The 13,712-nt window shown below is 42.7% G+C and overlaps 1 protein-coding gene across 5 annotated transcripts in view; it reads left to right on the top strand.

Annotated features, from left to right (window-relative positions):
- FMNL2 (formin like 2) overlaps positions 1–13,712 on the top strand; it is a 148,938-nt gene that overhangs the window by 110,971 nt on the left and 24,255 nt on the right. For all 5 annotated transcript variants that reach the window (XM_065671210.1, XM_065671213.1, XM_065671211.1 and 2 more), the window contains exon 10: positions 12,206–12,280. In XM_065671210.1, coding sequence (XP_065527282.1) covers positions 12,206–12,280 — 75 coding nt within the window. The remainder of the gene's footprint in view (positions 1–12,205; positions 12,281–13,712) is intronic.

Here is a 13,712-nt window from a genome sequence, read left to right as displayed (position 1 = left end):
CCAGTTCTTCTGTCTCTGAAACAACCAGGAATGGTGTATAAGGTCTCCCATTTTCAGAGGTGTTTACACAAGCTCTTGCAACCCAAACCTCCTGGTTTTACTGTCGGTAGGAATTTTATTGGTGAATAAACTACAAAATCAAGTCTCCGTGATGGAACACAGACTGCTGAAATCAATACAGGTATTCCAGTTGGCTCAAGTGGGACAAAAAGGTGTCATTCATAGGTGTATATGTTCAAGTGTATCACATGTTTGCATACAGTAGTTGGTGGGATTTGAGAAAATTGTATGAAGGTTCAGAAGCACTAGTGGGGGAATCAAGCCCTAGAAAGCTGCTGTTATAGTTTCTTTTGGATATTGATTATATGTGTTGGATATATTATCAAAGAAAAAAATGGATCTAGACTTTCCAGCTCAAAAATTAAGACTTGATGGGTCCTGGCTGGCTACATGTATGAACATGTAGCATGTTTTTCCTTAATGCAGCTGTTCCTTTAAGTGGGTTAATGCAGATGATCAACAAGCCAAGTTGTTATTTTTTTTTGCTTTTTTTGTTTGGGGAATTATTTCTGTTTGGGAGATACCGAACTCTGATTTACATTCCCCGTAAATAATTGCATGTCGTAGACAATTAGCTGTGTTTCTGAGGTGCTCATCATTATACAGAGCCAGAGCAAAAGGTCTGAAGTAATCTCCAGTGCAGGCCTCTTGTAGAAACCTCAGCTTTGCAAGACTAGACCTGTCCTAGCTGTGTTGTGTATGCAGAGCTACTGAAGGAGAGAAATAAATGGGAATGGCACAGCTGCTGGGGAGCCTTCCCCAGCTGTGAAGTGGAAGTTGAGCTGGAAGTGTTTGTTGTGTGACCATGGACAAAGCTTTTCTTCTGGGATACACCAGTGGGAGGGATGGTCAGAACATGGAAATAAGACATTCAGCTTCCAGCTGGGGAAAGGTCTTCAGTCCTGTAGTGCAGCACAGAACTGGAACTTGTAGTTCGGTTTTTTAGTTTATTCATCTGTAGCCTTGGGCAAGCTGCCAGTATCTTTGTCTTTGCACCTTTCTGAAATGAAGGAATCACGGAAGCAAATGCAGATGAGGTTATTAAGAGGAGCAATTGGGTAATATGAGAGAAGTGCTTTAAATAGGGAAGTGCTGTAAATATGCAAGGTACAATGTTGTTATTCCAGTCTTAAATTCTTCTGGCAATATACTATAGAAGAAATATGACTCATTAGGGAGGATGATGTGAGGGATTACTGATAAACTGTGCAAAACACCACTGCTTGGGATGGTCTATAAACCTCATTAAATAGGCCCTTCACATATCACAGGGAAGGATGTATACAGTCCCATTTACTTTCCTGCCTTCATGACATCTTTAGTCTATTTTTTGCTCTGTCATGTCTCTTTTCTCCTGCTGACATTCAAAAATTCCTGTGTAAAACATTCAGTTTATCTGCCGTTATTTACTTACTCCATTCCTGTTTGTGCTTGATCAAGTTGTTTGCTACAGGAGAACTGTTGGATGCTGCGGGTGAAGCGAGTGTGCAAGAAGGGGATTTCACTTTTCTCAATTCTGCATTTAGCTGTTCTTTGTATCTAATTATGCTGTTTGTTTCTTGTTCTGTGCTGTTGTTTTCCATGTTCTTCCTGGGCAAGTTTTCAGTAATGGTTTCAAGTTTTCATGTTTATAACTCATTCAGCTGGTATATTGAGAATCTGAGTTGCTGACATATAAAGCATTCAGGGTTAGATTTCTAGCAGTATACTTCCAATTTAAGTTTCTGTAAGCTCAATAATATTTGTGTGGTTTCTGTAACTATGCGTTGCAGGGCTGCATAACTTTTCTGTGGTCTTTCATCAGGCACTGTGTGAGTATTTAGGACAGATTAGACTCGTCGAACTAGATCTGTGCCACTCTTATCTCCTTGCCATAAAATAACTTCAAAAGAAACCTGAACTCCTGCCTTACACTTACCCTGTAATAAAGTCAGTAGGGAAAACAGGATATTTTGGACCAAATTCTGCTCTCATTTACATTAGGTTGAACATCAAATATTTCATCAAGCTTTAAGCTTTGCTCTGATGTAAATGAGAACAGAATTTGGTTCTCAGGGCCTGACTGAGCTGGAAAACCACAGTTGATATGAATCTTGTCAAGAATTCTTTTTGAAAATGACTTTTCATTTGAAAATGTTTTTACAGGCTAGTCTTGTTCTGGCTGGGCTCAAATGGAGGATGGTTTGTTTTGTTAAGCTGTCTCTTGAAAATTGTTCTTTTCCAGTTCCTTCACCTGAAATCACTGACTCTTGTGCTTGGGCTGTTCCTCTTTGCAGGGGACTTGGCTCTGCACATTACAAATGTAGCTCAGTGCTCGCTTTTCAGTACAGGGTTGAGATCATGTTGTACAGATCATTTCTGAAAACAGAGACATGGGGCTATTTGGAAGCCACCAAGAAGGTACAACAAACAAGGAGGTTGAGATGGAATTGAATAAAGCTGAATTCAACAGGGGGAAAAAATACAGAACCATTGTTACTGACAGGGAATGGAGACCAGGGGAGGGAAGGAGCTTCATGTGGTCGCACTGGTGGCAGGAAAAGTGAGACCGCTGTTTCAGGCCAGTGAGTGGCAGAGCTGTTGAATACATTTTTTTATTAATTTTGCCAAAAGGCAGGGAAGCAGTTACAATGAAATCTTATGACTGTTGTACAGAATGAATCAGGAGTATTAAGGGACGTACCAGTATTATTTTCTTATCCATCTTTGTATTGTGTTGTGTAGTATTGAAGGAGTTTGCGTGTGGAGAGTACAAGCAGAGGATGGTTCAGCTCATTCTTTCCTAGTGTATGTCTGCTTTCTGCTCCACGTTTTGGAAATATTTGACATTGACAGCAGCTTCCAGATCTATGAGAGATGCCCGAAATGTACTCACACCTTCTGGGTTTGGCTGTTCCTTGCAGAGCAGTGCTGACATTGGTTGAATCACGCTCAGTTTCCAGCCTGAATTCAGCTCTATCCATTTTCAGAAAGTCTTGTGCTATATGGGAAAGAAAGTTCAAATTAAACTGCAAAGACCCTGACACTATTTGTCCCTGAGCAAGGCGGATTCTTACACTATCCCATGTTTCTCTCTTGAAGATGTTACTTTCATAACTCTCGTCATTTTTGAAGTCTAGGTGCTTCTTAGCCTCTATGTGACAATAAGCCTCAGCTGCTCGGCTAAGTTTGTACTTGCGGGATGGTCAGGTCTTACTTGTGAGGAGCTTGATTAACCAGGAAGCCGGTAGAAGTTTTGGGTTAGCTGCAGCTGTTCTGGGTGTCATCAGGCCTCAAGCAGCTTCTGAGCTGTCCCAGAGCATTGGGGTGGTGCTGGAGGCCGTTGCTCAGCCCCATTGGCAGGAGCAGGACTTTGCCTTTGACTGCTGCAAGTGGCTTTGAGAGTGCTCTGGCTGCCTGCTCTCTGCACCTGGGAAACTTCCTTTTTTCGGAGTGATGCTGGACTGAATTCTGCTGTATTTATTACAAATAGTTGAAGTTACTGTGCCACAGGTAACTCATAACTTGCAGATGTTTGCTATTCCCTTATCTTTTTGACACTTTATGGCCTGCTGGTGGTTCTGTTTGCAGCCACCTCTTATTCCCAGCACCTTGCACTTAAGGCAAACACTGCTTGAATGAGATATTGCAGCCTCGACTCCTGGGTGAGCTCCTCAGCATGGCCATGACCCCTGCCTTTACCCACTTGCCAGTGGGCTTCCTCGGCAGTGTCTTGGTCCTTTGTGCTTGTTTCCATGGATTTGTGAGAACTGGCTACACGTTTTTGACCTAGTTGCCTCAGATTTGTGTTGCAGGACAAGCAAATGCATTTCAGCAGAATGCCAGGGGAAGAAAGGAGGGCAGAGTTAGCTGCAAGACAGCTTTAGAGGAGCTCCAAGGGTCACAGACCAGATGCTAAGAGCTTGTGCCCCATTTGAAGCAGGCTGAGGGCACTGTTGGAAAATAAAATGTATTTTCCTAATACTTATTCAGAGTAGTTAATTCATTTTAATAGTGTGTTCATATGTGTAGGAATGCAGAGAATTAAGCTGGTCTTTTACCACCAAGAATAAACCTTTGTTTTACCATTGTTTAATTGCTTACTCTCCTTACTGTTTCCTGGAAACGCTGTTTGGAATTTGCAGAGGTGCACTACTGGAGCTTAGGCATGATTGTGTCCTGGTGAATCTGCCTGTGGCCGTCAGAAATGGTGAGAGCCAGCAATGGTGCAAGTGTGTGGTTTCTCACACTCCCTTCTGCTCACTTCACATAGACATGGCATAGAGACAGCGGTGCTTAAACCACAGCATAACCATGAGGTGGTAGCTCACTCAAAACCCAGAATGAGCATTGTTCAAAGCTGCCCTTGGTGTCTGTTTACTGACATCTTGCCATAATCAAACTGGTTTTGTTCATGGCTGCCTTGTCAAGGAAGGATGTTTTTGTGTTGATGAGATTCTACAGGTTGAGAAGACCTTTTAATCACCACTGCCATGGACTGGATACTTCTAATATGTAACTTGTATGCCAAGAGCAAAATGCTCAGGAAATGTTTTACTGAAATTGATATTGGTTGGAAGATAAAGAAGATTTTACAGAGCTGACAAAAAGTATATGAGGATAACCAAACCTGCTATTCTTGTGTCAAAATTTCTGTGGTGAGATAAAGGTGTCTTCCACAGGTTGAAAACCCAGGTACTTCCCATCCAAGAGTGCAGCTGTAATCCCAGTCATCTGAACCCTGCCAGGTCTTGGTCCAGGAAACAATGTATGGGAAAATTCATCTTTCTACCTGGCTGGCATTTTGAACTGGGGGAAAATGAATGTAGCAAACTGCTGAAGGGGGAAATTTCAGCACGCTGCAGATGTGTGTGGCTTGACTTCATCAGTGGGATAATGAATGGCTGATTACTGGCTGTCCCCATCTGCAAGGCAGGGGAGGAATCCTCATAGGCCGGTGTCTCCCGAGGCACAGAAATCATGTGGACAGGTTATGAAGTTGGGTGAGAATATCCAGGAATAGAAGTAACACAGAAGTTTTAGTTCAACAGAATTAAGGCTTGTTGAGGGCTATGAGTGTTTTCCAACTCACTTATGGCCTTGCTTCAAAATTCAAATTCTTTGTGGCATTTCTAGTTATTTACATGATTTACATGGTTTTCATTTACTGGAAGCGTAGCAGCCAATAAGCGAATAGCTTCAATAGGTTTACAGATACGTTGAAAAAAATCATAACCCAACAGCACTAATGCAATTGCATAATGAAAACAGTTAGAAGTTTTGGGTTGTTTTGCAAATATTAATTTCCTCAGCTTTAGTTAAGGTCTGAAAATGACAGTTTCTGAATATACTTCACAGCACTCTGGACTAACATTTAAAGGAGGACAATCTTAGATCCTTAGGCAGCTTTTTGTTAATCTCCATTTTAAATATATCAAAGTTTACTTTCACTACAACTCAGTATTTCTGGGAAAAGACCAGAGGACTCTTCCACTTCCTTCTTTTTTTTTTTTTTTTTTTGTGATAAGCACAATAGTAGTTTTAAAATGAATCCAGACTGAGGAGGCAAAAGGAATTGACTGGGATCTGTAGTGAGACAGAAAGCCAGTCAGAAATAATCTTGGCTGTCTGCAGCAAACACTTCCTTACTTTGGCTCTCATCCAGCAAAGGAGTTAAATTGCTTATTATGCAAGCATATACCAGAATAACTGAATTCAGTAAGGTGAGCGTAAGCACTCTTTTTGCTCCAAGACCAAAAGAAATGCCAAAAAATACATTGGAATTCAGGTAATCAAAAAATTTTGGGGAATCTCATCGTCTGGTGGTTATTCCAGCATCTGAACTTTCCTGGGTGTTGGAGGGAGAAGAGCTGACCTAACTTGTTGGAGATCAGGGGAAGAGAGAGGGGCTGGGTTTGACATGATGATGCTTCCTCTTGTAAGTCAATTAAACTGATGTTTGAACGTGTTTGCTACTCTGAAATATCTGACAGGTGAGAAGAGTTGTGATCCCATCACACATCACCCAGTTGTGACTATTAATGCTGAGCTTACAGAGGCCATCTGTAAGCCAGTTCAGAGGGTTCATCTGCATTGCTGGGCAGCACCCTGAAGGCGGGGGCATGGCAAATGAACCTCATTGTTTATCTCCGTCTGTTTTCACTCCGGCGAAGTGAGACAATATTGTTCAGCCCTTGATTTTCACAATGCTTAATTCAGAGTCAGATTTATCTTATTTGAATGATGAATGGCAGCACTGAAAACAGCAGTTCTGAATTATTCTTACCAGCCATTATAATAACTTGGTACTTGAAGAAAGTGTTTGTAAGTGCTGGAAAATGTAAATGCATTTGTTATCTTTTGCACTGCAGTATTTTGAGAGTGTCTTAACCCCGCTGGTAGAGAAGTAAAGGGTATTTTAACCTAGTATTAAATAACTGTTTACTTAGCCAGTAACTTATGGGAAAGCTCGTTTTTTGTTCTTCAGCAAACTGCAAAAATGTCAGCATGGTCAGTCCAAACAAAGTGTTCCTGTGGAGTGCTGCTTGCTGGTGGTGGGATCTGCTGATCACAGTGGGCTGTTGTGGGGGAGAGAAAGACAGCATTGTCCCTCCGGACAAAGGAGCACAGACAGGAGAAAAGGTTCACAAAGGGTCCCATGAATATTTTTGGGTTGCCTATACATCAGCCTGTTTATAACACCACATCCAGTATGGACTGTGTTCATCTACACAGTGCATATTTGCTATGAAATTGTGCTGGCACTTGCTGTTACAGAACTCGAAAGTTATTGAAGGAGGAGAGAGCAGCTTAAAACAACCTTTGGGCAACACATAGATAGTCATTTTAACATCTGCACTGACAGAAAATGTCCTGTGTAGCAAAGCCTTTCCTAAGGTCTAGGTATTTTAAGTTTGGTTCATCAGGGAATTGTTTTCCCTGCCTTGAGGTCACTGTTAACTGCCTTTGCCATGCCAGACCATATTCACCTCAAGTGTAAATACAGCCAAAATGATTTAATTTTCTGCATGGAATTCACGAACGCCAGGTCTTACTTACTTCCTGGCACAGGGCATTTTGTTTCTACAAACATATGCTGCTAGCTCAGAGCTACCATTCTCTTCCACTGCTTTGCTGACAGACTGGCACTCACCTTGAGGCAGTTGCAGTAGGTAGTTGCTGTGTGTGGATGGGGCACTGCATCTCAAGCTTAGGAGCATCAGTCCTCCAGATGTGGAGAAGAGAGTAGCCTGGCAGCTGCATCTCATAGTGTGCGTTCTGTACTGTTGGCCAGCAAGCTGCAGCTCCAAAGCCTTAAATACTGCTGGTGTTTGCTGCCATCTCCATATTGAGCGTGCTGTATTTGCTTGTGGTGAGGTTTAGTTAGGAGCTGCATTCTCCAGCAAGATCAGGTGGTGCTTCATGTTGTTAGATAGCTGTTTAAGGTAGGAGGACAATGGATGTGCTTCGGTCAGCCTGTATTTTCACTTTCTGCCTGACACTGCACATGAAAACATCTTCAGTTTTTCCAAAATACCCTTGTTGTCTTTTGCTGTCTGTCCATGTTGCCTTTTTGGGGCATCTTACAGTAATACGGCCATGTGAGCAGGAGCAATGCGAGGATTATCGTAGTGGAACTTTGCTTTTGGGTGGTCTGGATGTGAGCTATGTGACCTGAGCTGCATGCCAGGTGGATATGGATATAATTGTCACTAAATATTTTGTAATGGTTCTTTTTACCTTCTTACAGGATTGTATTTTACCTTCGTAATAGATCTGTGATGGGTTTACTTTGTTAGCACCCAAAGCCTTTCCAGAGAAAGGACCCTTCATGGGTGGTTTTCCATAAAGCCACATTGTTCATCTAGAATGACGTGGGCTTAATGCAACCTAAAAAGTTTTTTTCACAGTGTAAGTAGAGACAGAAGGTTTTTTTTATAGCTGTGGTAACCCATTTAATCTTGCTTCTTCACCGAATAACGCTAATAAAAGAAAGATCAGCCTTTCTTAGTCCCAGCCGTGCTTTCAAATGACAGACCCTGGAAATTTATTCAAATATAAATGGCAACATATGGTTTTATGTGATGGGATTTGATTTCAGCATTCGTCTTGGATTTTGGCCAATTTTCAGGCTGTAGGCTTCATCTATAGTTTCACTCTCTTTAATCTTCCAGGATAAATTATATCATTTCATGAAAGGCAGTTCGCTGTCTCTGGAAATGCACATGTTCCCAGCACTGACTCATCTGATGATAGTGTGAAATAGCTGCAAGTAGCCACTGAAAGCCGCAGGTTGTTGTTGCTTTTCCTCTTGCTATCAGCTCCTGTATTCCAGCTAGCCAGGGCTGCTTGCATTCCTGGATCAGCAGTTCTCTGCTGGGTCTGTATCACTTCAGGTTGCTCCCTGATTTAATTAATCAGCCATAAATGGCTTGTAGTTGTTTATGTCAGCTTTGCTCATCCGTGTGGAATGGTTTACATTAGATTTCCCAGAAATCAGTCCTTATGGCATTTATTGTTGAGTGATTGTGTGCACCATTGTTATGTTTCTTTCTGAAATACATGAGTTTGTTCAATTCATTTTCTCTGAAATGGGTACAAGAGAAATGCTGTTGTTTAGAGCTCAAAGTTGAGATGAACCTACTTTATTCTTTTGTGATGTTGATTTTTAACTATTCTGTGGGGAGGGGAGAGTACAGAGAGTGCTGGTAGAACTTGCAGTTGGTCTAACTGAAATACCATCCCATTTACTATAGTAGGAAAAAAGTGGCCTGGGATGATAACATAAAGGATAAGTGCACCTAAGCAGCCCATGGTGCAAGAGGAGATGGTTGCTGGGGTTTGCTTTGAGCAAGGGTTGGATCAAGCCCAGTGTATGCCTCCAAAATCAAATTATATCAGTGGGCAGCTGCTTCCTTTGATCCTTACAGTGTCAGTAGGTTCCTGAAACACAGCCAGATTCTAGTTTTCTCTGGCTCTTGCTGACAGAGGCTGGTCTTTTCTCAGAGTTTTGTCTCTTTCCCTCCTGAAGGGTATGTTGCTCCTGCATGGAAGCATATGTGTCCTGGCAGGGACATATGCCACAGCAGAGCTGTATGCAGCTGTGTGCCTGCAGGCTATACCCTGCCAGGATTGCTTTTGGTGGGCCCTGGGTAAGAAGGTGCCTGGTAGGGCATTTGTGGTGCGAGTAGGTCACATTGCTGCATGTTCGAGGAACTTGAGTTTCTTCAAGACAAAATGATACCCCGTCATGCATGCAGAGAGCAGGGGAGACGGATGGGATGCCAACAGGCACCGATGGTGTCCGGTGTGGAGATGCTTTGGATGAGCTAAGTGCACTCATCCCACCACATGCTTTTAACTGCATGCTTGTGAAACCAGGATAGCCATGCCAAAATGCTCATGATGATCTCCCTTCTCCCTGTTTTCCCAAGGGTGCTCCTGGCCACTTTGGATTTGAGTTTGGACATTTGGTAGCTTTGCAGAGCCTAAGACTTCACCAGTGGTGCCAGCTCTTAAGCCACCTGCTGAAAAGCACAGCACACTAGAAGGCTGGGGCAAGGGCTGGCTTGCTTGCTCTCAGTTTCTGCTGAAGCTGCTCTATTGGCAGTCTGCGTGCAGTGTTTGGGCCTTGATATCCCAGCAAGGTGATTCCTGACACTGCAGGGAGGCTTTGCAAGCATTAAGAAGAAAAGGTCAAGATTAAACTGAAAATTTACAACCTGAAGCTGAATGGCAGTGGCTCTTCAAACTCCCCCATCCTTTCCATGTCCCAGGGCCCCCATCTCTGTTAGGCAGAGAGACAGGTTGTGCATGCTTCACCCCTTGCACAACTGCAGGCTAGGTAATAGAAAAGAGACTTGCTCCATCCAAGAGTGGGTCTATCTTGGCTCCATTTTATTATGTCTTAGACCTTAATGTGTGTTTTATGAGCCATGAGGAACAGCTCCTGTAAAGATGTTTAATCTTTCAAAACCACTTTCATGGCATAGTCTGCAGAGAGAGCTGAGTCCTTTGGGTTTAAGATCATGATAATTTGCTTGATCAGCAAGTGTAATCTGTTTTTCATGAGGATGCATGCTTTGTTATTTGTGTTTATTCTACCTTGTGTGTCTTTAAGGTTGAGTTGGACACATTTAAACGCAACTTCAGCAAGTGTTTGTGTGTGACTTCAACACCCTCCTAGCAGGAGCTATGTGAGTAGGGGTTGAGGAGCCCACAGAGAGTCCATTAGTTGCAACTTGTGGGATTATGGCCATGAATATTGATGGTAATGTTATCAAAAATAGTTCATCATAACCAGTGTCCCTGTATTCTCACAGAGATCCAGTGGCAGAATTCCCACTGACGTCAGGTACTGACCACAAATATCTGAATAATAACACAGTTGTGGCAATTTTGCTTAGAAACAACAGAAGTTGTATCACATACACCACAAGTATGTTTTATTCAGTTGTAACAGCAGAAGCATGGCAAGAGGTCAGCCAGCAAGCCATTTCTTGCAGTACTTTGGAGATCTTGTGAGTAGCTCGGTTTAGGTGCTGCTAAACTCTGTGACTTCAGTGAGGTCTGCTCGGTGCCTTAAACTTTGTGAACTGTAGGATAGATAGAGTTACAAAGAAGAAGGTGATACGGGAATAGTAATAATAATGTGTACTTTGTAAAGTTTCGGGAGTATGTAGAAACCCTAGTTGGGAATTTGGTTTCCTTGTGGAGGGCACAAACATAGAAGTATGTACAAAGAACTGGTACCTGCCCCAGAGAGGATAGCTTGTAAGGAAGCAGCAGCCAGTGCTCTGTCTTATCCTTAATTACCATCCACTGGCTAATATCATATAACAACTGGGCCATGATCTGGTTGTTAAGGAAAACAGCAACTGATGTCTAGAGGGGTTTGCTGCTCAGAGGCTAGTCAACCATAACCAGACAGCCTGGGTTGGAGGTCTCACTGCTGTGTCCCCTGCTCCTGGTCAGTATCTCCCAGTGCTCCTGGGACATCTGAGTGAAATCTGATTGAGGAAGGAAGGAGCCTCTTGGGTTCACTGAGGGTTTTGTTCCTCAGTAGAAGGGAAGTCTCAGTTCTCCAGATGACTCTTTTTCAGGACCTTTAAGAGCAAAATGGCTTCTTTCAGAGCTCCTTCTGTACCTCTGTAAGCAGCCAGCATCTAAGGAGGATGAAGCTGGGAGCAACATTGAATACTATTAATGCACAGATGTGCCTACCCAGGCAGTTACCACATTTTTCAGAAGAGCATGTGCTTGTGCTCTTCCTGAATTCACTGCTCAGTTTGACAGGAAAATCCAGCAGGTGAGAGAAGTCAGCTTATGGTGCAGGGTATGAGGAAGCTCTCAATGAATTTGGGAACATGTGGGACATTTTGCGTTTCTCCCATCGTGTTCCATCTGACCATGCTGTGGCTGCTGAGTGTTGGGCAGCTCCCTGCACTGGCTCCTAGACCTACAACTTAGGTGTTTAGAGTAGTCCGTTTGTGTGGGGACAGAAAAAATATCCCAAATGATGCACCATAGAGAGAGGTGTTGCAGTTGCTAAGTAGAGATAATGGAGGAATGGGTGCACCTCCTGGTACTCATCTCTGCTTCCTTCTGCTTTCTGACTTACTTAATATCTTGTGATTTTGGTGTAGATTACTCTAGGTCATTTATGTGCTGAGAAAAGTAGGACTGAGCCAGAGAAGCTACTGGGAAGTAATAAGATTTAACAGTATCCTGCTTTATCTTAGATCTTATTTCTCCCTCAAATTGCTTGTGTTTCCTGCCAACACCCCTGTATTACAGCTCTGTAATTCTGACCAGCTGATAGTTATGCTGATGTATTTCACTCCCTGTTTAGCTGGTGAAAATTTTCTGGTTTTCCTCCCAGTAATTTGGTCATCTTCTTAAAATATATTACAGTGGAAAGCCAGTTCTGAAGTGTGAAGAGAGGCCAAGTCTTTCTGTGACATAGCCTAGTGCAGCTGTGTTGTTTATGTTTGTACCATCAGTGAGTATAATTAAATTTTGTAGGGGAAAAGAGATACAAAGGTTTATAACTGTACCTGACCTGTTAGAGGGATTTTGAGCAAGGAGATGGTGTTTGCTTTTAAAATGTTTTTCATGCTCTCTCTTACAAGCTGTAGTTTAACAACACACGGTGATTCTTTTGTAGGTGTGTGGAGAGAAACAGCGCTTTGAGAAGCTGATGGAGCACTTCCGAAATGAAGACAACAATATAGACTTCATGGTGAGCACTATTTATCACCAGCAAACTTTGGTTTCAGTGTTTACTATGTCTGGTCCTGCTGTCATAGGCAGAGATGTATCTGTCTTCTTGTCCTTAGCTTAAAATTAACACAGTAAAATGTTTTTATATTCCAACCTATATAATGTATATTTCATTTTTAGCTTCTGTTCAATTTAGTTATCTTCAAGAAATGCCTTGTACCATACTGAAGGTAAGAGGAGAGCATCCTCTTGGTTGTGTGTGCTATTTCTCTGTGGCAAAGCAGCAGCTTCTGCAATATCAAGATATGTATTCTGTCTGTGTGCCAACATCTTCAGAGTCACAGACAGGGAAGTGTGGGAGAGACTCACTGCAGCTGCTGTCTGTCCTTATCTGCTGATAAATATAGCATTAGTTTGCACCACTTTTAGTTCCTTAGTGTGCATATGCATGATTATTCACCAAATCCACTTCCCCTGGAGCACAAGAGGGAACGGAGAGAGAGGAAGCTCTGGCTGGCACCCACAAACACCAGTGCCAGCTTGCATATTGGCATCGCGTGAAAGGCAGAAGTTGTGACAGTGAGGATGAGCCAGCTGCTTATGTGCCTGGTATCAAAAATACTTCTGTATCCATTTTTTTTAAAGTCTAAGGCAGGTGAGTAATCACGTCAGAAACATGAGAAATTTAAGTCCTATTCTTAATTAGAAAACAAATGCTGGCATAGTCAGTGCAGCCTCCCTTATGCTGCTCATGCTCAGTGCATCAGATTTGATGTGATCCTTTTCTGAGGTGAGAGCAGAGCAGGAGGGCTTTCCACCCGGAAGCCTCTGTTAAACATCTGTGACACTTCATCCTGGTTTACTGCTGAGCTTTGTGTTAAAGACCTCCTTCTGACAGAAATTAGGTGTTAAAGCATCCAGCGTGGTGCTTCCTACAGACTTTGTACACTCCAGTGTCAGTGGCTTGCAGCCCTGATGGCCAGGGCAGGCTCACACCCTTGAAGGGACAACAGAATAAAAAAGAGGTGGTGTGAGCAAGATAGAATGGTCTCTTTCTTCTATTAAACAAAAAAAAAAGTTAGTGATCCTTGCAATTTTACTAAAGTTAGCAAGTTGCTGTCAGTAACTCTGACACATTGCAGTTTTTATTCCTTGTTACTGCCGTCCCAGTAAGGACATGTTGGTAGTCACAGTATACATTAAGTATTCCCAGATGTGCATACAGTTTAGTCTGTAATGCAGCATAAAGATTTGTCAGTCCTCAACATCCACTCTTAGTCATTTCTCCCGTGCTCACAGGGAGGGGTAGTCGTATTTGTGGAGTGGGAGCACAGCTTGGAGCAGCCTGGAAGCAAGAGGATGGCAGCAGCCTGCAGCCAGCCACCTTGCTGTGAGCCTTTTTAAAAATAAAATAATCCCTCATGGTTGTTTAAAATATTATTGTAAGGATA

Source organism: Lathamus discolor, chromosome 3 (assembly GCF_037157495.1).
Source record: "Lathamus discolor isolate bLatDis1 chromosome 3, bLatDis1.hap1, whole genome shotgun sequence".
Classification (NCBI taxonomy): domain Eukaryota; kingdom Metazoa; phylum Chordata; class Aves; order Psittaciformes; family Psittacidae; genus Lathamus; species Lathamus discolor.
This window is presented reverse-complemented; position numbering and strand designations above follow the sequence as displayed.